The sequence below is a fragment of the Anas acuta genome, chromosome 4 (assembly GCF_963932015.1).
Source record: "Anas acuta chromosome 4, bAnaAcu1.1, whole genome shotgun sequence".
Taxonomy (NCBI): Eukaryota; Metazoa; Chordata; class Aves; order Anseriformes; family Anatidae; genus Anas; species Anas acuta.
The window spans coordinates 44,456,262-44,477,471 of NC_088982.1; the positions used below are offsets into that span (position 1 = coordinate 44,456,262).

The following is a 21,210-nucleotide window of genomic DNA, read 5'->3' on the forward strand; positions in this document are numbered from 1 at the left end:
CTTCCAGCTCCACATCAGTGGCACCTGTGCAACTCTACCGTGTCCAGAAACTCATGGTGCAAACCTCTCAGTGCCCCCTGCTCTCAGCAGGACCCCAAAATTAAAAGTTCAGCAGCTCTGAAGGCTCGGCTGCAGTCATAGAGGTCTCTCAAGAGACAACAGGCAGGAGTCGCTGACTGAAATTTAGCATAAAATCCTGCTGACGTAAAAGGGAGATTTTCTGAAATGCCCCTAAAGCACTTGAATAAATGCAGTAGAGGTTAGTGTGTCTGGTTGGAAAGGAGGAGGAGTAGCAAATAAAAACAAAGATTTGTTTGGCAGAAAGGGTTCTCATCTGCTTTTAGGGGGCTGCACTTTGGAAAGAGAGAATGTATAGCAAATCCTCCTTTCTTCTTGTCTTGCTCTGTGTTAGAAGCTATAGGAAGGGCCTTAATATTTGCTTCTAGGCTTGGCACACACCAATGTAGGTGTTGTGCAAACCACAAAGTCCCTTCCACCCAGAGCCAGTGCTGGGACCTCAGGCACGCTCACAGAGCTGCCGCCCCAGAGTAATTGCAGTGCAGCTGGGACAAAACCGTCTGTTCATCATAATCCAAACGGCGAGGTGAGGATTTTACAAGGCTCCAGCAAGGTATGGGAACACGGTTTATAAAGGCTTCCATCTGCCTTTAGATCTGCTGCTAGATCTAATCTTACTCCTATCACCTACTTTTTTCAAAGCTCTTTCTAGACAGCAGAGGTGAGACCGTGGGGATCCCAGAGCTTCTGCCCCCTTTCCCAACACACTGCTCTGAGGGAGGTAACAGTGTCTGGGACTGGAGGAGAAAAGAAGAAAGCTCCCCTAAAGCTCCTGTCCTGTTGATCTGTAAGCAAAAAGCAGTCAGCATGAAGGATGCACCTGGGAGGCCAGCCACAGCAAAGGTGCTCCTGGCCCACCTGCAGCCTATAGGAATCTCTGTAGAAAGTTTAACCCCTCCAGTTCAGCTTCCCCAGAAGACCAAGTGAAAAACTGCCCTCAGCATCAGCCTCGGTTATGTTCCGGGGCTGCTTGCACACCTTTGTGGGGGGGAGAGCAGGGATCCCCCCTCTTCTCCATCACCTTTCCCCAGCAGCACGGGGCTCGCTCAGGCAGCAGGGGCTGACACCGGCCAGGCTCTTACCCAGCTGCCTGGCACTTTGTGCAGGGAATGGCAGCCCTCGGGGGGCTGGGGCTTGGGCAGCCCCCAGCACATGGAGGTGATGGAAGCACAAGTCTGACCTCAACGCATTGCGCAAGCGATTTCTGGCAGCTCCCCTGCTCCTCTTCACACTGCACGGCGAGGGTCTTGCCTCTCTGCTTCTCTGGCACCTCTGTTTTGCTCCGTTCATGACAGGATTTTTCTTCTCCCGGTCACTTTGATCAGGAGGCACGTGCAAAGCTTGGAGCACGTTTCCCTAGCACGCCCGTAGCACAGCAGGGCTGCATTAGCACAGGCAAGACCAAACCATGCTGTAACAGCTCGCCTAACTCATTCTTACAGCTAAGCACGATTGCTAACCGCGATAAGCTCCGCAGCGTGCCTGGAGCCTGCAGCCCGGTTTTACAGCCTGGAATAGTGCTGGTTTTCAGGAAAAAAACAACAACAACAGCAGCACAGTGCCACCACCTATTTCCCCGGTGCCTTTTCAAGTTTCCATAGAAGCTCAGCGGTAGCGGCGAGCGGCAGTGCCTCTCCCTGCTGCGCGGAGGGCTCTCCCTTCCCTCCCAGCAGCTGCGACGTGCTTCTGTCCCTATCGAGGCACTTGGGCAGGGATTTGCATGACGCCGGGGGGCATGTCAGCCCCACCAAGGCAGGGTTTTCCCCAAGCAGCCGCCTGCATCAGGCAGTCTCGGCACGATGAAGGGCGAGCGGCACAACCCACCCTCCGCAGGGGGCTGCAGCAAGTGCCTCCAGCACTCAGTCACAAGCAGCTGTCCCACCTTGTGGTCCTTCCCTTCAAAACGCCCAAATCCCTGGTGCCGAAGGCTTGGCAAGGCAGATTTCCAAATATCTGTCTCCAGAACTGTGTTTTCTTTCACTGAGCAGGTTTCGGGTCGTCAGCACCGCAGAAATCAGCAGCTGGCTTTTGGGTGGAGGGTGAGCTGGGTCTTGAGCTTTGCTATGACATAGCGTATGGCTGATAGCATGGGTGTGGGGTTACCAAGGTACAAGAAACGATTAAAATTAGACCCAAAACACCTGATGAGCCCGAACAGAGACACCAGTTCCCCACACACCTTAATATAAGATCCACCGTGCAGGCTTACATCCGAGGAGAAGGAGTAGAGAAAAGGGCAAGCCGCGACTGGGAAGAGGCGCAGCCACAGGCAGCAGTGAGCGAGTTCCCGCAGGTCCCCTCTCCCCGAGGCCAGCTGTGGGTGTCACCCCTGGGCCAGCCCTGCCAGCAGCGTGCCCGGGGCCCCCACAATAAGTGAGGTTTGCTCGGCCACTCACCGTTGCCCTCCCGGGCGAGGAGCAGGGCGCTCAGCAGCGGGACCCAGCTGGGTGGCTGCATGCTGCCTCGGCCTCCGCGGCTCTCTCTGGGCTTCTGCAGAGCATTTACATTTCCTGTTTCCTGCCCCGGTGCCTCTGAGTTGTATTTCTCCGGGAGATGGGCTCCGTTTGATTGTTTTTAGGAAGTGATGTAATGCCGTCCGGGCCTGTCAAGCAGGCAGGGATTGCAAAAGAGAGAGGAGGTTGCTCTTCAAGCACCTGTGGGCTTCCCGCCCTCCTCTCCACTCCTGGCTGCCGTGCACCACCTAATTGCCAAAAACATTTCCAGTAATAAGCTGAGGATGAGGAGATGCGTGCTGCCTGTGTAAGCAGCTTCATGGTGTCTCCCCTAGACATCAGCCTGTGTCAAAACCCAGATCCTGGCGAGTTACTGGTAGCTGGCAATGGTGAATCTTTCTCTTCAGGCTGGTGGAAGCTGCCAAAGTGACTAACTGCTGCGCTGCTTGTGCAGCTAATAATTTTTCTTATCCCATTGATATTTTCATAGGTCATCAGGTAGTTTCTTAGCTAGAGTAGTGAAGAAATAGGTCAGCAATTCATTTAATGACCAGCTTGTTAATAGATTTAACATGCTCGAATGGCTGAGCTAGCTAAGTTGGAACTGGTTGCTTAATATTGGCAATGTACGTTCACCTACTGCTTAAAACAGGGGGGAAAAGAGCAAAGTCACTACACTGCACCTACAAAAGGATAAAGAGGAGCTTGGCAGCAGTGAGAGGGTGATTAACTATTTTGGGGAGGCACTCTTTAGTATGGTGCCATAGCCGTAGATGATCATTCTTACCAGACAGACGCATTAGAGGTGAGGCTCGTACATGTGTTTAAGATTTTCCCATTGAAAGGTTACACAAGTTCCAAGTATTAGTAACAGTGTGTAACCGATAGAGCTGCTTTCCATTATTATTCACCCATGTTGCGGCAGTGCCTAGCATTCCCAGTCCGGGGCCAGATCTCCTTCACGCCCAAAGTATCAGCAGACAAAACCTGTTCCCGAAGAGCTGACAATTTAATTTAGCAGGGTAGGCACTGCTTGGTTGGCTTGGTGTGGATACTGCAGCGGTGGGAGAAGTGGGAGCATCTGGTTGGACATGATGGGTTTTGCAGAGTGATTCCTGCCCCACTTTCAGCACCGTGCTCACTCTTGCTGCTTCTGTAGTGCCAGGAGAAGCACTTCTTTATGTTTTAATGAGTACGTGATTGGGTCCCAGCATTATTGCTGTTGTCCAGCCTAAGTTTTTCTTTAGCCCTAGTCAGCAGTAGGTGAAGTCATAGTTTTTTAACAGGAATTTTATCTATGACATTGCTTTAATGTATAAAGGATGATACCCTCCCTTCCATTTCTTCCCCATCTCTTTCCCAAGTTTGCCACTCTCAGTCTTCCTAATGCCACGTGGACTGCAAACGTTTCTCTCCATTTACCATGCTCAGCGTATTTGGCTATTTTGCCCTCTTTCTGTAAAATCAGCCCAACTCACTCAACACTTCCCTTACAAAAACATAAGATAGAGTGGAGGTAAAAAGGGGATTTATTTGTTGTTGTTGCCATTTATCTCATATTTTTAATGCACAAGACAACATCCTTTCTTCTTTTCCCTTCCAGTCTTTCAACACTGGATGTAGCATTTCCCGCTTGGGTCCCCATAAGCTATTTTGACATAAGTTCAGCTAATAACTCATCGTTACCCCTTGAGAACAAGATAACCACCCAGTGGTGTGTATCCAATTAATGATTTCTGAGGCAAATTGAAGTTCAGGAAAGGTGACTTATTGCTATGTAACATTGTAATTAAGACTTTAAAGCAATACAAAGGTAGTTTGGCACACATTTGGCTAGTTCACTGCTCAAAATGTATCTGCCCCTGCAAAGTCAACCAAAAGCAGGTATGCTTCTAGCAGACAATTTGGGCATGTTTTTTTTTTTTGTTTTGTTTTTTTTGTTTTGTTTTTTGTCCTTTTGTACCTTTTGAGAATGTTTTCTCAGTTGCATCAGTGACAACAAAAGGAGGAAGTCCAAATTCAGCCTGCATTGAAAACAAGTGTCTCACTACCTGCAACTGCACAACGATAGTGATCGCCTCGTTGTAAAACAAACTTGTGCATTTGGAAACCAGGACAGCCACAGGCACAGAGGGTCTTTGTGAGATGGGTGGATGGTATCTGGTAATTTCATAGCCCTTTGGGTACTTACTGTGATCCACAATGCACCTTAGCAAAAAGAAATGTCTTTTCTCAGGTGAGAGAAATGTGAGTCCTGTGTGTTTTCAGTGGGTGTTACCCAGCTGGAAATGTCTGTGCATGTTTTAGGTACCGTTTCATTGATTTTTTATGTTGTAAAGGGCATTTCTGAGTACCCAGCCAGGCTGTTTGCTAATACCCTTTTTTAATCACAGAAACGTTTGCATCACTGAGGCTCCAGGATGTCATCAGTGCCACATCTTCAGAAAAACAGAAATGTTTTGTAACGCTGCGGCCACTTGACTCACACTCTTCTTGTTCCTTTTTCCTATGAGAACTCCAACAACAACAACAACAACACAGCAGATAAACCTTAGAGAGTGGTGGAGCACATTGCTGGCTTGTGATAGAGCTTATATTAAAAACTGGTGCCAGTGCAACTTGTCTGCTGCTGGAGTCAGCAGCCGATGGGACTGCCCTGAAGTGCAGAGAGGGACCTGTGCCCGTCAAGTTCTGCTGGTCCTTTCATGTCTTATTCCTGCTCCTGACAGATGTTGGGAACGGACAGGTACAATTTTCCCACAGATTACTGTGAAAGAAGGGGAAATCGCCCTGCGATGCAATTTGCTGCAGCGTTACAAGAAACGTGAAGAGTCCCCAGGTGAAAGGACGGTGGGCAAAGCCCATGGGCAGCTCCAGAGGGCAGCTCCCAAAGCCAGCCCGAGTGCTGAATGTGCCAGTGCTTCTGCGGGCTGCAGAGGTAGGTGCGAGCTGCTGAGTCAGGGCTGAAACATGCAGCTCGCACGTACAGGCACCCGCATGGATCTGCGAGCGCATGCCCCCTCGCACATGTTTCAGTGCAAGCTCTGCCCTTGTGAGTTGCTGCAAATAAAGCTCGCTCTCCAGTAAGCTCTCGCAACTCTGAGCTATGTAAAAAGGCAAGTTATGGTTTATTTCAGACACAGAAAAGCTCAAGGAATAGATTTACACCTTTCCGTGACCGATGCCACCAGTACAAGCTAGAACAATGCTAAAAACAGTGAGATATTGGTCCAAAGTGGGTACCGTAAAATAGCCCGGCTGACATTAGGGGGATAATAAAAGTATAAAACCAAGTACCTGCCATTTTTATGACCTCTCTGATTAACTGGGCTTGTAAATTTCTGCCTTTTTATTGCCTTGTTCCTTATTTTCAACTTGCACGTAACACAGACAATAAAATCATGGCTAAAATATTTTCAAAACTTCAATAGGAACAGAAAGAAAATATGAAACTACTCTAAAATATCCAGATGTTTTTTTTCCTTTCAACAAAATGAAAAATTCAAAGAAAGACTTAGAGCATCTAAAAGCTCACCCGAAATGAAAAAGAAAAGGCCACAAATAGTGGACGTGATTGAGGAAGATGCTTAAATACACTGCGGTCACTCATACAGAAAAATCAGCTGAGGAGATAACTCCACATAAACTGTAGCGAGCTTAACTCTCTGGTTTCGTTTTGAGAAATGCAATGGCATTCATTAAATCAACATTTCTCCTGTAGTTCCTGCTGGATGGTCACTGAATAAACGCAGACAATTGCTTAAGTAGCCAAATGCTTAACAATTAAGAATTTAGACCTTAGAAACCCTGCTCTTATCCCAGGCAGCCAAGTAGCGAGGGATGCCGGGGCTCCTTCAGCATGGGGAAGGCTTGGCACAAGAGGTTGGGCCCATCTCTGTCCCTGTCCCTGTCCCTGTCCCTGTCCCTTCCCCAGCCGGAGGGAAGTGCTGCCCCACTTGGGTGGTGTTTGAAAACGATGTAAAGCTCCCCGGCAGACATTAATCCATTAGCACCTCAGACAAGCAACCCTGGGCATCAGTTTTCAGGCACTTGTGTGAATTCCAGCAGTGCAGCTATTGTGACAGGAATGTACAGGCTATCAATCTCTTGCATTTGGATCCTCTGAGGCCATTGATAGGGCGAAACTCAAAGAGAGTGCACCAGTTTAAAAAAGAGGCTGGGTCAGTTTCCTGATATTTTCCGTATGAATAATGGTTTTGCTTATTTGCAGAGCAGCACAGTGGATTGTTAGTCAAAGGCTTGCCCCGTTCTTTGAAAACAGTTGCGTGAGTGACATATTGCAATGCGCAGGGTCTGAGCTGCAATTAGAGACCGAATGGTTTAAATACAAATTTTCTGCAGGGTTGCCATGTATCTTAAACTTGTGCTGTGAGTGCAAGTAGTGTAAACAATCCAAGATTAATGTAAGCAACAGGCGGTTCACCGGGGCATGGCAGTTGTGTTGGCAGGAGAGGTCCCACCCTGTTCCCCACGAGAGGACGGGGAAGATGTCCACCCAGAAGGGGACCTGTGAGCGAGCTGTCACCCATGTCTGGGCGCAGTGAGCTAGGGAAACAAGCTGGTTCGGATACTTCATCAAAGGACAGGGACATTGCTTGGATGTCTCTTTAGCAGGGGAGCTGGCTGTAGTCTGCTGGCTGGGGAATAAGGTCTTTCTGTAAGAAAATGAGTGTTATAGGCACAGGAGGGAAGCAGAGCTCACGATACGGAGAGAGGTGCTACAGGAGGAACAGAAAGTGTAACGCTGACAAGAATGCCTGTGCAATTCGGAAAAGCACTTTGGAAAATGGAAATTCTGCGTGACTGCTCCTGGGAGCACGAGAAGAAATATTGCCAGGGCATCCAGCACAGGGATCATAGGCCTGTCTGGTCACAGGCACTTAATTTGCCACCTCAGCTGACAGATGCGCATTCAGCAACTTAAAGAGGGGAAAAGCAGTAAGGCAGTGACTTATCTTCACATGACACTTGAGTACTGTGTGTCTTATGTGGAGGTGCCTATTAATTAGCTGTCACTTTCAAGCCAATATTTGCTTAAGATTCGTCTTGAACAAAAATACAGTGCTCTGTACAAACAGAAACATTTATTTTAAAGAGACAATGAAAAGTGAAGTTGATGAAGGAGAAGATTGAAAAGCACAAATCTGCCTTGGGTGTAGTCCTTGGTGCACTTAGTAAAATGAAGGGTAGAGAAATAAGGTTCTCGAGAAAAAGCAAAGTACATTTTTAAACCCTTCTTATTTTTTATTTCTAGGGTGCTTCAACTAACTGTTTGAATGTATTTTCTCAGCTGTGAACAATGCATAAGGAAAGAATAAAATCTGAAAATCCCATTGGTGCAGTAGTGCTCTACCACAAAAAAAAAAAAAAAAAAAAAGCACATACAAACTGTAATGCGAGCCATAAGATTTTTCCAGCCACACCTCAAATCTGAAGATGAACTTTGATGTCCTAAAATAATGCAGCTTAAATGTTCCTTGATAGTTTTTAGGCTGGGGCAGCTCTCATTTGATCCTCCCATCTAAGTCCTTTTCTGTATCCGTGAATTAAAATATTTTCTACTTTTTCCTTTGCATATTTTCACTGTAATTACTGAACTTCACAAATTACTAATATAGAGTCCAGACTATAAAGAAACATTAAAGACTAGCTTTCTTACAGGTGCTTAGATACATAAAGATGTAAATAAGCACTGACACTTTTAAGAGTATGGGTATCTGATCTGGGACAAGTTTGGTTCCTAGAGACTTTGAGAAAGTGTGCTTTCTTAGCTGGTCATTTAAATGCCTTTAAAGCATTTAGCTCCATAAGCCCAGATCTATCCCGGTGTTATGAGCAGTCTTTTTAAATGTTCTACACACAGATTGCATTTATACTGTATATACAAACCAGAGGCTAAATGAAGGCTCTTGGGCTGTCAGTCTGCACTTCAAGCATGTGGGTTTTTAACTTTAGGCCCCCCCCTCAGAAAAGTGTCAGGGTTTCTAAAGGCACTTTTGTGCAGAAACTGAGACCGAAGCAGTGGAAGCACAGATATTATTTTAAAGTGGACCTCAGCATATTTTTGAAACATGATTTTAAAAATATACATAAGTAAGCTATCATTCATGGTACCGTATAGCGAGTACTGGTTTGATCATCACAGATGCTATGTGATACAACCCCTTGTCAGCACCGTAGCGTTAAGCACACAGATCACCAACTCTACAAGCTTTCTGGTCCTTGCAATGCCAAGGACACCATGTCAGCAATTTGTGAACCTTTATATGGTATCTGAAATCATTCAGAAGCCACTCTGAAACCTGTTCTTGGACCCTCATTTTTAATAGGCAATGCAAACAGTAGCTTGCCCACAATCTCTCTGAAAACAAGGTCCTGTCCCTGCACATGTTATATTTAAATGCTGAGCAGGTTTTCATGCAGGTGATAAAATTTTTGTGCTACTCTTCCAAAATGCTATCAGTCACAATCCAGGGAGGGATGTGCAGTTATGGCAGAAAGTACCACTTCTCAGCACCCTGTGTTTAAACCTATCTTGTGGATCAATATAATTGACTGTAGCACTGCAAGACTATCTGAAAAAAAAAAAAATCTGCCTTTTGTCTTCTCTGTTACTTTATCTCTGTTTTTGTTTCTTTCTCTTTGAGAAACACCTTTTTTAGTTTTCTTTGAGAAACTCTGTCCGTTTATTACATTCTTAAAGTAAGTTTATGTAGTTCATTCACTTCATTTTGTCTGACGATACAGAACAGTTTCATATGCAACTTTTTATATAGCTGCCACTGAGCAAAACTTTACAATTTGATGATGATGTGCAAGTGCTGAGCTTCCCAAATGTCCTTTTTGGAGACTATAATAAAATGTATAAAAAACACTGAGTTTACCAAACTACAAGCAGATGCTTATGTTCACTTCCTCCTGCTTGAGGTTGGTGTTGGTATGGGGAGAAATCCCTTGCGAAGCGCTGGGTTAGCTGTGATGTGTACGTGCACCCTTCCTTCCTATTGCTCCTCTTTTGGACATGTGTCCCCATCCCTGCTGTAACCACACCTCCCTGGCAAAGCATAGGGGCACCAAGTGTGGTGTGAAGGGGGAATTTCCTGGGTCTCATTTTCACAGGGTGACAGAATGGTTTGGGTTGGAAGAGACCTTAAAGACTACCCAGTTCCAACCCCCTGGTATCTGCAGGGACACCTCCCAGCAGACCAGGTTGCTCAAATCCATTGCCTGTGTGCATTTCTCTGAAGATTGATGTACTGTCAGAACTGCAATTGTTATACTTATGTGCACCCTGCATATGAGGGAAGCAGGGTTATAATTCTGCAGGAAGGGGCATTCATCCAGACACAGGCAGAGGCATCAAGAGGTCAATGCTAATGCCTGTTAATGGAAACCATGGTGGAAAGAATTATAGATATGATCATATAGGAAATAAAGGCTTCCTGGAAGCGAACATGTAATTCCTCTGTTAATCTATTTTCAGGGTGCTTAATTGTGCAGCTTCATTTCTCCTACCACGTCTACATAAGTCAGTCCACGCGTACGTAGCCTGTGTCTCAGAGAAGCTGAGAGCCTGCAAACCGGTGAAGGACAGGACAGGAAGATCTTGAAGATCTCCGCTTGGCATCAGTCCTTTTAACTTTATACCCATGTAGCAAGAGGAGCGCAGAGTTCATTTGAGGTATACAGCTCAAATTTGGAGAATATTTGGCACTCACAAAAAAATAAAAATCATGCCAAATAGAGGAGGTGTATTTAAAGCCTGTAAATCATTAGGGTGGATGGCACAAAGCTACCTCAGGTTTCCGAGCTGGGGCACTGCTCTGATCGGGCAGGCAGCTGAGGCGGAATTTTTCGCCTCAGAGGAGCTGGAACGACAGATGCAGGAAAGAAAGCACAGGATGAATGCTTAAAAGCAAACCGGTACATGCACTTCTGCTTTTTGAAGATATAATCTCAGAAATATGTGCCTTGCCTGAGGAGTCAGCATCTGAGCGAGAGGCTGGCTCAGCCCAGCTGGGAGGCAGCGCAGCGGCTGCACCTCCCTCTGGCTGGGGCGTGTGGCTGCTTTCCACACCGTGTGCCATCGCCTCCGACACTTGCAGGCTCATACACAGGCAGACACGAGCAGAGCTCCCCACAGAGAAGGCAGATCGAAATGATCGTGCCGCCTCCTGCGATGACTGCACCACTGCAAGCCACTGAGATGAGGTGAGAGGATGAAGAGGTCCTAAGGAAGTTTTAAACTCATAAAGCTCCCTAATCCCTGTTCTGAATAATCCCTTAGGAAGCTTACATTCATTTAAATTTCATATAATCTCATTGCCCAAGATGGTATCTGTCACCCCAGTATTAGCACTGGAGAGATCAATTCTGGGAATGCCGGCATTTAATTAGGAAAGCAGGTTTGGAGCTGTGTGTGTGAGTCACAGCTGGGTGCAGATCATGGTGTAGGAACTGCTGGGTGATGACTGAATTCTGTCACTTCCCTGAAGCCCCTTGGTTGCGATTTAACCATGTGCATTAAGACACAACTACAAGCTGGTTTCTGACCACCCGAGCAGTCAGCTTGCCCAGCAGTGCTGGAAGCAGGGCAGCCAAGTCGCTTTAGGCCTTGGGGTTTCAGCCCCTTGTGGTAACGCTCCTCACTCCACCAGGGTTGAGGAACGGCCAGGTGAGGAGGTGGCACGGAAAACACAACCCTCCTCATCCCCTTGTGTCAGCTCTGCCTTCTGCAGATCTGCTGTGTCAGGTCTCCGCTGCCCGCTTCTACTTGCCACAAGGCTGGGAAGCACCATGCGGCCAAACTAGCAAGGGATTATCGCCCAGATGGCCAGCACTGCCCAGCTCTGTCATTTCTGTCTGTGCCATGTGGTCAGCCTACACGTAACGCTCTGCCCCTTTTTCTGAGAGCTGTAAAACTGATACCTATCAAGCCAGCTTTTCAGAAATAGTCCAGTTGTTGGGAACAGCACTTGGTAAGTATCTCCTTACCTAGTATACCTCAAATCTGTACTACAAAGAGCCTCTCAGTAACTGCTGAAGTGCCATGCCAATTTCCAAGCCCATCTGACTTCCAGGCTACACAGAAATCCTACTCTTACACAGAAATCCTGCTTCACTTGCTTTGTGTCTAGGCAAATTTCTATTTGCTTACTGAACATAGATGAGCCCTGGGCAGTGCTGTGACATACGGTTTACACAGACCTTGTCTCATTAGCTCTGGGAAAAAACCTTGTGTCAGTTAATTTTGAGGTGGACCTGAGGCATGGGTGGCCATTTCTTGCCATCCTAAATCCAGACTTCCCATGGTTTTATCTGTTTTATCTTTTTTTTTTTTTTTTTTTTTTTTTTTTGTGGCTTATTTGTGTATGGATGTGGACTTTCAGAGGCCTCTGAATATTAATTTGAATAAAAGGTTCTGCTCAGCTGGAGTTATAAGTTGTCTTTGATTCCCTGCAGGGGAATCTTAGTGGACCAAGGCGTCTCATTTTGGCTCCTTCTTTTTGTGATCTACCTGCTTTCCTTCTAGATTTGCAGGCCACGTGGGCTGATTACGAAGCCAAACAGGGCACAAGGATCTGGAAACTCACAAGCGAGTATTGGAATAGAAGAAAAGGAAGAGTAAAGAAAAACAAAAGATACAAATTCAGTTAAAAACCTTGACAGAAACTAGTCAATGTCTGAGCTGTCTTTCAACCTGTTTTTTTTTTTTTTTTTTTTTCCAGAATTGTAACACTGCAAACTATGTAAACAAATAGTCACAAACTCATTCTTTATGCAGGTTTTGTTCATGGGCTTAACTTACAAGTGTAACAAATGAATCATATTCATGCTGATGATTGGGAGCACAAGAAATAAAAATAGGCTTAAACAAAGGGAAGACTTGAAAGTGTGTTAGGAATACACTAGGCATGTGAGTTCTCCCACACACATAGTTCTCCCACACTAAGAATGTGAGAAAACGAAATGAAAAAAAAAAAAAAAAAGAAAAAAAAAGTAAATTTTGGGAAAATAACGTACTTCCGATTAATGCATAACCTTTGATCTAAGTATCATGAAGACACACCAAGTAAAATAGAAAGTCAATGACTGATTGTCTCCATAGAGAATTAAATATTGTTTTTAGAGAAAAGAAATGGACACCAAATCACTGAAAGGAGGAAAAGGGGGTTTTAAATATAGTGTTAACCATAGATGAGGCCAATAAAAGAGAAGGGGAGAAAGGTCCAAAGAACTGAGGTTAGAGGGGTGATATTTAGAAATGGAAATATAAAAGTGAATGATGGCAAGAGTGTTATACATGTCTATAAGGGTTAGAGATGAAAGAGAAAAGGGAAGGGTTTAGATGAAGATTATTAAATGTCAAATTGAGAATCTGAAAAGCACAGATCAGAAGGGAACACTAATAGAAGGACAAAAATGGAGACACGTGAAAAGGGAGAAAGATCACATGTTTTATTATCAATTCTCTCAGATGTCCTGGGAGACTTCTGGGAATATCATGGCCTCTATTACTTGGTCTGTAAAATGAAGGTAAATTTATCTAATTCACAGAATTTTTGACTGGATTAATTTAGACCTATTTAAAACCATTTAACGAAGTTAGAAAGGAAATTATAGATGGGCAAAATCAGTGAATGAAGAGGTAAAAATAAATACTGACGTAGTGGATGTTCTGGTCTAAATGAAGCAAGGATTTGGGAAGACCACTAAGTACAGCAATGAAGAACTTAGGGCCTGAGATCATGAGCGCATGTACCGAGAGGGTGATACCTCCTGATACTTGAGCTGTTTCAGAAATATCACCACAAGAGACAACGTTAGAAATGTGCTCTGAGGCGATGTTTCCCCTTAGCGTCCTTCAGGCACAAGGCAGAGCAGTTGAGTGGGAAGTGGGGTGGTGTGAAAGCCTAGGAAGAGGTGGCTTTCAGCTGAAATATTGTAAAATACAGTAAGGCATTTTAAAAACTGTTGGAAATGGGGCATCTTCTCACTGAACCAGTCTGAGTGGTATTCTTTCACTTGGCTGACCAAAGCAATTTGTAATTTGCGCTCTTTCATTACACTCAGGGAGCAAAGGTGACAGCGTTACGAAAAAGCTAGCAAGGCACTGCTTGTTTCACCACCCCGCCTGAACCCAAAGGCTGTGTGGCTTTAGCTCAACCAACACAGTTTGACAGCTGCAGTTGTAAGAGAGAAAACACATCTCCAGAGGAGGAACTGGAGTAGCAAGAAAGGCAACAAGCTGCATGAGAATTATAATCTTGTGCAAAAGCAAAGTGACTTTACCCCGGTGGAAGTGTATCAGTATGAGGGAACCACATCTCTGCACAGCACTGCTGCAGCTGGACAAAAGCAGTGTACAAAACCACGCTGTCAGACACCGAGCTGTTCTCTTCTCGTCTGGTGCAATGATTTTTTCTATTGTTTCTGGAGGTATCAATAAAAAGAAGGCTGTCACTCCTCGCATGGCAAGCATTTCAATTAGAAGAGATTTGTTTGCTTATGAATTGACTGATTTGGGTTCTGATTTTCAAGAAAGGAAATTGCAATATAGGCATATTAAGGCATCTAGATGCAAATATTGACTTCCTTGTTTAAATATAAAAACTCTTCTCTGACAGCAGCACCATGCCGTTCCCCATGAGAACTTTTCAAAGTCCTTCTTTAATGATTGCTTCCTAAAAATTGTAAGCAACAGCTTTTATTGATATTAAAAGAAGAAAACAATATGAAACGCTGTTATTGTATGCCACGGTTGCCCAACCACCACACATTTTATTTAATTGTTGAGTAGGCTGATATTTATTCTTCCATTTCAATGAACACAACCACTAAGAAATCTTGAAGGTATTTTACTAATATTTTAATGTTGCAATTTAGTTTACATCTGTGAAAATATTATAGTTAAATTTGACTAACTTGCTACCTACTGTTCATTAAAATATTGGCTGGCTCCCTGAGCCAACATACTTCCCAGGTTGTTAGAGAGAACAAAGGAAAATCATCTGAAATTAATGCCTGCATATATGATTGGTATTTTCCACTGTAAGCATACAAGCTAACAAAGCCATATGGCAATTTTAAAATCAGAAATAACTAAAGACTCTGCATGATTGAGAAATCATCCCCTAGATTTGCATAATAAATAATGAAAAAACACCTATTTATATATTCTTTCAGATTGCTTATCTAGCAAAATCACTGATCTTGGTTATACATGTGGATTACTCTCTTATAAATCACTCACTTCCCCCCTCTTCAGTTTTTGCCTGTTTTGTTAAAGTAATTTCCTTTTACCATGAAGGGTGACTAATGTTCTTTTGAGAAACAATTTTAAAAGAAGGTAAAGTTTTAGAGATCTGTAAAGTGTCCAGAACCACACACAACAGCAATATACACATACAAAAATCAGAAATACTGAAATATTTGTTAACAGTTTTGAAAACATACCTAATTTTGCACATTACAAGAATGACCCTGAGGAAGCTTTTGATTTTATCAAACATCCTTTTTTCCTCTTTCTCCCCCTCCCCCCTCCCTTATCTATATTGGCCTTGTTTGGAAGTTGCTAATACTCTTAAGACTTCATATTTTCTGTTCATACTGCAAGAAGCAGCTTTGGGTTACTGCAAGCAACCTCACCGACTTGACGTCTAAGCACATCACTATTATCTAACTAAGCAAAAAGTAGAAAAGCACAGAGGAAAAAGCCCATAGTTGTCCAAAATAACTTCTGAGGTCATAAAGAAAATGGCTACCTTAGTAACCTGTCTTTTGTAAAAACGGTTCTTATTTTTAAACATGGTGCAGTCTAAAGCAATGTTCTTCCTTCCCCTCTAATAAATACCACCACAGCCATAAAAAGCTGTGAAGGTTTACCTAGACAATGTAAAAAAACCTCTAGCTCAGACTGTGTGCACAGGCTAAAATTACAAAGATTTGCATAGCTTACCACTTCCCTTTTTCACTGTGAGCATTTAGGATGCAAGGAGTCTGCGTTTCCCCTGTGAACAAATACCTGAAATACCAACGAGCTTCAAACTAGCTTTGTGTTCTCTGTTCAGCAATAAATGTGATAACAACCCAAGTGAAAAGGAATATTTGGTCTCCTAAATAATTTTGAAAGCTGCACCGTTAGAATAAAAAGCAGCTGACCTAAAGAAATAATTTTATTGTCTGCATTTTAGCTTGCCTTCTCAGAGTGAAAAAGGAGTCTAGAAAAAAATCATATGCTCTCTTGACGATTTGAGATATTCATGGATTAGCCATTTTTTAATGCAAGCTCTAAAATTTACCTTCAAAGTTCAGACCATATTACTAATTTCTTCCTGTTGTTTTCAAGAGTGTATAGCACTCAGTGATTAACTTCCTTCGTTGTCAGCTAATGACGGTATTTCACATCTCCTGATCCTCACCTTGCAAAGACTGCAGTTCTTGTAGATCGAACCTGTGTCTAACCAAGATTTGCTGCTGACTCCCACCAGTCTTTCTCATGCAGGTCAACACCTCACGCTCTGAAGTCTCTTAGAAGGAAACAGAGAGCCTCCTTATCTGCATCCAGGGCCCATGAGGTCTGCATAGACGTGAATCTTAAAGAATATACAGATTTACTGTATGGCAGGTAGAAAATTCTCCCTAAACTTGCCTTTAGCAAGAGAAATTGTTGCATAGAAAACCATGAAATTTAAATAATAAGATTACGGTAGAAAAATTATCTATAGGGGTCAGTGGGATTTACATTAATTTAAAATAAGCTTAGCCAAAATAGAAAGTGCTTTTCATAAGCTTGTTCAAACGTATTTAAGCAAGCAACATTTATTGATTTATTTGACACAGCTTCTGAATTTAAAATATTTTGCATCCATATTTTAAATTTTTTAAAATAAATAGAAGAGAATGCAGGTAGATGCCTCTTTCACGGAATCTGTAAATCTCTGTGTAGGACTTTATTTATTGGAAATTTTGAAAGAATTTTCTTATTTCATCAGCATGTCCTTTGGACGAAATTCACATCAGATTTTTAATAACAAGAAAACACTTCAAGAAAACACTAACACTTTTTTTTTCTTTTTTTTTTTTTCTTTTTTTTTTTAGGTATTCTAGTAAAACATTCATAGAGTTTAGCAATAGGAATTTTCTCACCTTCCCACAAAAAGAGCCCCCCCAAAAAAATCACAGAATCACAGAATTTCTAGGTTGGAAGAGACCTCAAGATCATCGAGTCCAACCTCTGACCTAACACTAACAAGTCCTCCACTAAACCATATCCCTAAGCTCTACATCTAAATGTCTTTTAAAGACTTCCAGGGATGGTGACTCCACCACCTCCCTGGGCAGCCTGTTCCAGTGCCTAACAACCCTTTCAGTAAAGTTCTTCCTAACATCTAACCTAAAACTCCCCTGGCGCAACTTAAGCCCATTCCCCCTCGTCCTGTCACCAGGCACGTGGGAGAACAGACCAACCCCCACCTCGCTATAGCCTCCTTTGAGGTACCTGTAGAGAGCGATAAGGTCGCCCCTGAGCCTCCTCTTCTCCACGCTGAACAAGCCCAGCTCCCTCAGCCGCTCCTCGTAGGACTTGTTCTCCAGGCCTACAAACAAAAACATATTTTCACTGTCACATTTGGATACAGAGTTTTCCAAAATGGTTTTACAAATTGATACCATCCTCTACCAGAAAAGTAAGCAAAGCTTTGCCAAAATATTTATTGAAAATTTAAGTTTTAAATAAACAAGCAATTGTTTCTTACGGTTTAATTTTAAGTACCATAATAAATTGTACAGGTTTCCTAAAGCACACCATGTCTCATATAAATTGAGATTTTTGACTATGGTATGATTACATTGCTTGAAATGCATACTGGAAGAGGTGTAACTATACTGTGGTTTACTTCAAAATGCATTAATGCCAACAGAACCATAATTAGTGGTACCTGTAACAGTAAACTGCATTGGTGCATGGAAGCCCACAGCAAAGCCTATATAGGACTGCACGACGATGAAGACAAACTGAGGCACTTTGTTTTATTACCAAGCATAGTAAATATAGCAACAGTTTAATACGTTTTGGAGTGCAGATACTGCATAAGCTGATTGTGTCCCCTTTATTAACTGTAGCGACACACAGAATTGTACAGAAGGGCCTAGACCAAATCCAAATATCAAAACGGCTGGGAGGGAGAAGCATGACCTTCCTTTTTTGATCCCTTCAAAGAACAAGTAAAGGTTTATTTGTCTTTTGACTATTTGATAAATGCTTATGCCACTTGTGCTTATCTCCACGTGAGCAGCTTTAAGAAAATGAAAGCTGCTTTCTGCTGTTCATCACCTAAGAATAAACTGTGGTTAGAACTTGAACAAGGACAAGAAAATATCATTAAAAAAAAAAAAAAGTCATTAAAAAAATAGTGAAATTACTGAGGTGAAGTAGCACGAATCTCTTCCTGAAGAAAGTATTCCAGGTGGGTACCAGGTCAGTCAGTGCAGCAAGGAACTCAAAGAATTGGTTCTGCCTCCTACTACAGTACCTACTACAGTCACCATATTAAATGTTCAAGTTATTTCTTCTCTTTGTCCCAAAGTTTACGGTTTTTCCTCCTAGTGTTGTGGAACACTCATCTTGCAGCCCTTTGTCATCATTTCAAATTTCTTTTGCTATACACATTTATGCACCTGAGCAAGACACAGGAGGAAAGATTGCTGCAGCACTTGTTATTGAGCTGCCATAGTTTTGTTTACTTTTATAACTCCCTTTTTCAATTACACGCCTTCACAGTTTGCTAAAAATATTTATTTACATGTTATATTCTGAATATAATTCTCCAGGTCAGCTAGGGAATAGTGAAAAGAATCATTTGTGTCTTGGCTTCTGGGAAATCTCTGAAGGGTATCTAAAGCACTGAAAGTCGCTTTTTTGACAGTAGATAGCTGCTGTTCAGCTCCCTGAAGTTGATCACCTTCATCCTCATCTTCATCATCAAGAAATGCCCCAGCTTCATCTGATGTTCTTCCTGTGGCACACACCTTTGTGTTATTTGGGGGCACTTCACAAGTTACCAAGCCATCACATGGAGCTGCATGTTCCCCCAAGGGCAAACCCTATGGAAACCCTACTCCTGCAGCCTGTGCAAAATCACTTCGGGCCTCTGTGCCCTCACCATTTCCTTGGGTTTCTCGTTTGCATACTGCTTCGTTGTGACTTTTCACAGCAGTGCCTGGTGCCACTTCCCTCTGACACCGCTGCAGCACCTCGACTGTCGGTGTCACCCCTTTATTATTTGTGCAGCCTACGGGACAGACAGTGTTTAACTTTCAGACTTGTGATGACCCTTTACACGCGAGGCAGAGGCTGAAGGAGCTCAGTTTTTTTACTGTTTGAGGGTGCTGAGAGGGAAACCCCAGCGGCGCCCCTCGGGCCCCAAGCCTGGGCCGCGCCGTTGCCATGGCGACGCCGCGGCGGCGGAGCGACCATAGAGAGGCGCGGCCTCCGCCGCCTAGAGCGCCGCCTGGCCCCGCCGGGTCGCCGCCCGCCGCCCTTCCGGCCAGGCGCTTCCGGCTGCCGGTGGCGGCGGCGGAGGAGAAGCCAGGAGGGGCCCCGCGCCCCCTGCCCCCCCCCCGGCCCCTCCCCGCCGCCAGGTGAGGCACCGGGACGGGACCCGGGACCGGCGGGGGCAGGGGGGGAGCGGCGGGGACAGGGGAGAGGCCGCGGGGTGGCGGCGGGGGGCGCTGAGGCGCTGAGGCCCTGCCACGGGGTGTCCCCAGGCTGGGGGCGGCCTGGGCCGGGCTGGAGGGGGGCTCAGGGCCGGGCTGGGGAGGGGTGGGAGGGGCTGGAGTGGTTGGGGGCAAGGGGTTGCTGTTTGCAGTCGCCTCTGCCTGCTGGTGCCCTAGGAGGGTACCCGAGGGTTCTTCAGGTGCCTTACAGGAGGCTGTAGCGAGGTGGGGGTTGGCCTGTTCTCCCATGTGCCTGGTGACAGGACGAGGGGGAATGGGCTAAAGTTGCACCAGGGGAGTTTTAGGTTAGATGTTAGGAAGAGCTTCTTTACTGAAAGGGTTGTTAGGCACTGGAACGGGCTGCCCAGGGAGGTGGTGGAGTCACCATCCCTGGACGTCTTCAAAAGACGTTTAGATGTAGAGCTTAGGGATATGGTTTAGTGGGGACTGTTAGTGTTAGGTCAGAGGTTGGACTCGATGATCTTGAGGTCTCCTCCAACCTAGAAATTCTGTGATTCTGCAGAGCTGGAGGAGAGTGCCTGGTGATCAGAGCAACTCCAGCTAAACGTTTGTCTCAGTCATTTATATCTATCTCCTTATGCATGTGCACCTGCATGGTTAAAGTGTATGGAAAGGATCATACAGAGGAGCATTAGGCTGGAAAAATGGGAGTTTGTGGTACTACCTCAGTCAGAAGGTTCTTTCTGTTTTGGTAGAAGTTGAAACTCCAATAGGAACCTGTGCCTTTGATAATCCAGAGAGGAGAAGAGCAGCTAAGAGCAGCCTGACCTGGAGGACGTGGGGTGTAAGCAAGTTGCAGCCCTATTCCCCACTCTTTATCTCTGCAGTGTCTTGTGACTTTCACGTATAACTTGGTCTTGCAAGAGAACAGCATAAAGGGGAAACAATGGTGTGACTGCAGCACAAAGTGCTGACTGCTTTCCCAATTCTTTAAAAAAAAATCTTGACAAGAATTAGCAGTGCTATTACTACTTGTAAGTCAAAACTAACTAACTACACATCGATTAATTGTTTTCCATCAACACTGAAATTTTCTGCAATGTTACAAGAGCTTCTGCTGGTTCTGCGTGCCATGGAGTAACAAGACAATAAATGCGGCATGCTTTGTTTGGACGGAAGATGTGATGCTTTCATCTTAAAGGCAGCTCGTTAATTAATAGAACAACTTCAGGAGCCAGAGCATCCTGCTTAGAAAAGCAGATGTAATTGTTGAGAGTCCCCTGGTGCTCTTTTCTGAGACCGCAGGAGTCATTTGCTTAATAACTGCATTAAGAATAAACCCTTTATTCAAAATGGCTTTACTCTTGATAACGTGTTTAGTGCGTGTTTGCAGGTAGCCTCTAAGTATGCTCTTGTATTGCTAACTGTAACTCCTGAAGTGTCGAGGAAAGGCTCGCCCTGAGGGACGTTTAGGATGCTGTTCCAAAGGTTTTGCTTTGTTTACTTTGCCGGTTGAAGACAAGGTGTGTAAATCTCCAGGGCTCTAAAAATGGTCTGGTTTTAGTTATGGTCAGCAAGTTTGGAATTACAGAGGTGGTAATCTGATAAGCCTGTAAGCTGGCCCTGCCGTGGAGGGGAGAATCCTGGTCTGTTTGGTCTCCCCTCTTCTCTTGCACGTGTTTGTGTGGATTGAGCTGTGAAAAGAAGGTGAAAGAAAGTGTAAAACTTGTGTAGGAAGCAGGGTGAAATACCTTCAGACTCTTTAAAAATCCATCTGCCCACCCATCGGTTTTCCAGTCCTGGGTGCTCCGCATGGCTGCTGGAATTCAGAGCACTTGCTTCATGCTCTCTTTGTGCCTGCATCTTGGGCTTGGTGCTGCTGGCTGGCACCTTCCAAGGCAGAAGATGGCTGGCTTAGGATGCTCTTGGTGGTCACTAGGGAAGCTTCCATTGGCGTGAAGAAGAGGAGGTTATTTTCTAC

General features: G+C 44.6%; 2 protein-coding genes across 14 annotated transcripts in view; one reads left to right on the forward strand and one right to left on the reverse strand.

Moving 5' to 3' along the window:
- Positions 1-14,085, reverse strand: part of TMEM154 (transmembrane protein 154) — a 28,805-nt gene extending 14,720 nt beyond the window's left edge. For 2 of the 7 annotated variants that reach the window (XR_011096172.1, XR_011096171.1), the window contains exon 1: positions 13,845-14,085. Coding sequence is in view for 4 of the 7 variants with exons in the window: in XM_068680956.1 (XP_068537057.1) it covers positions 13,845-14,034 (190 nt within the window). In the remaining 3 variants the exon portion in view is untranslated. Of the gene's footprint in view, positions 1-2,474; positions 2,762-13,844 lie in introns of those variants that run through there. The other 5 variants (XR_011096173.1, XM_068680956.1, XM_068680957.1 and 2 more) reach the window with 5 other exon arrangements.
- A 4,955-nt stretch (positions 14,086-19,040) lies between these two features.
- The window catches only part of ARFIP1 (ARF interacting protein 1), a 42,817-nt gene continuing 40,647 nt past the window's right edge, over positions 19,041-21,210 (forward strand). For 3 of the 7 annotated variants that reach the window (XM_068680967.1, XM_068680976.1, XM_068680977.1), the window contains exon 1: positions 19,144-19,193. The gene's annotated coding sequence lies outside the window, so the exon portion shown is untranslated. Of the gene's footprint in view, positions 19,194-21,210 lie in introns of all 7 variants that reach the window. The other 4 variants (XM_068680972.1, XM_068680968.1, XM_068680975.1 and 1 more) reach the window with 3 other exon arrangements.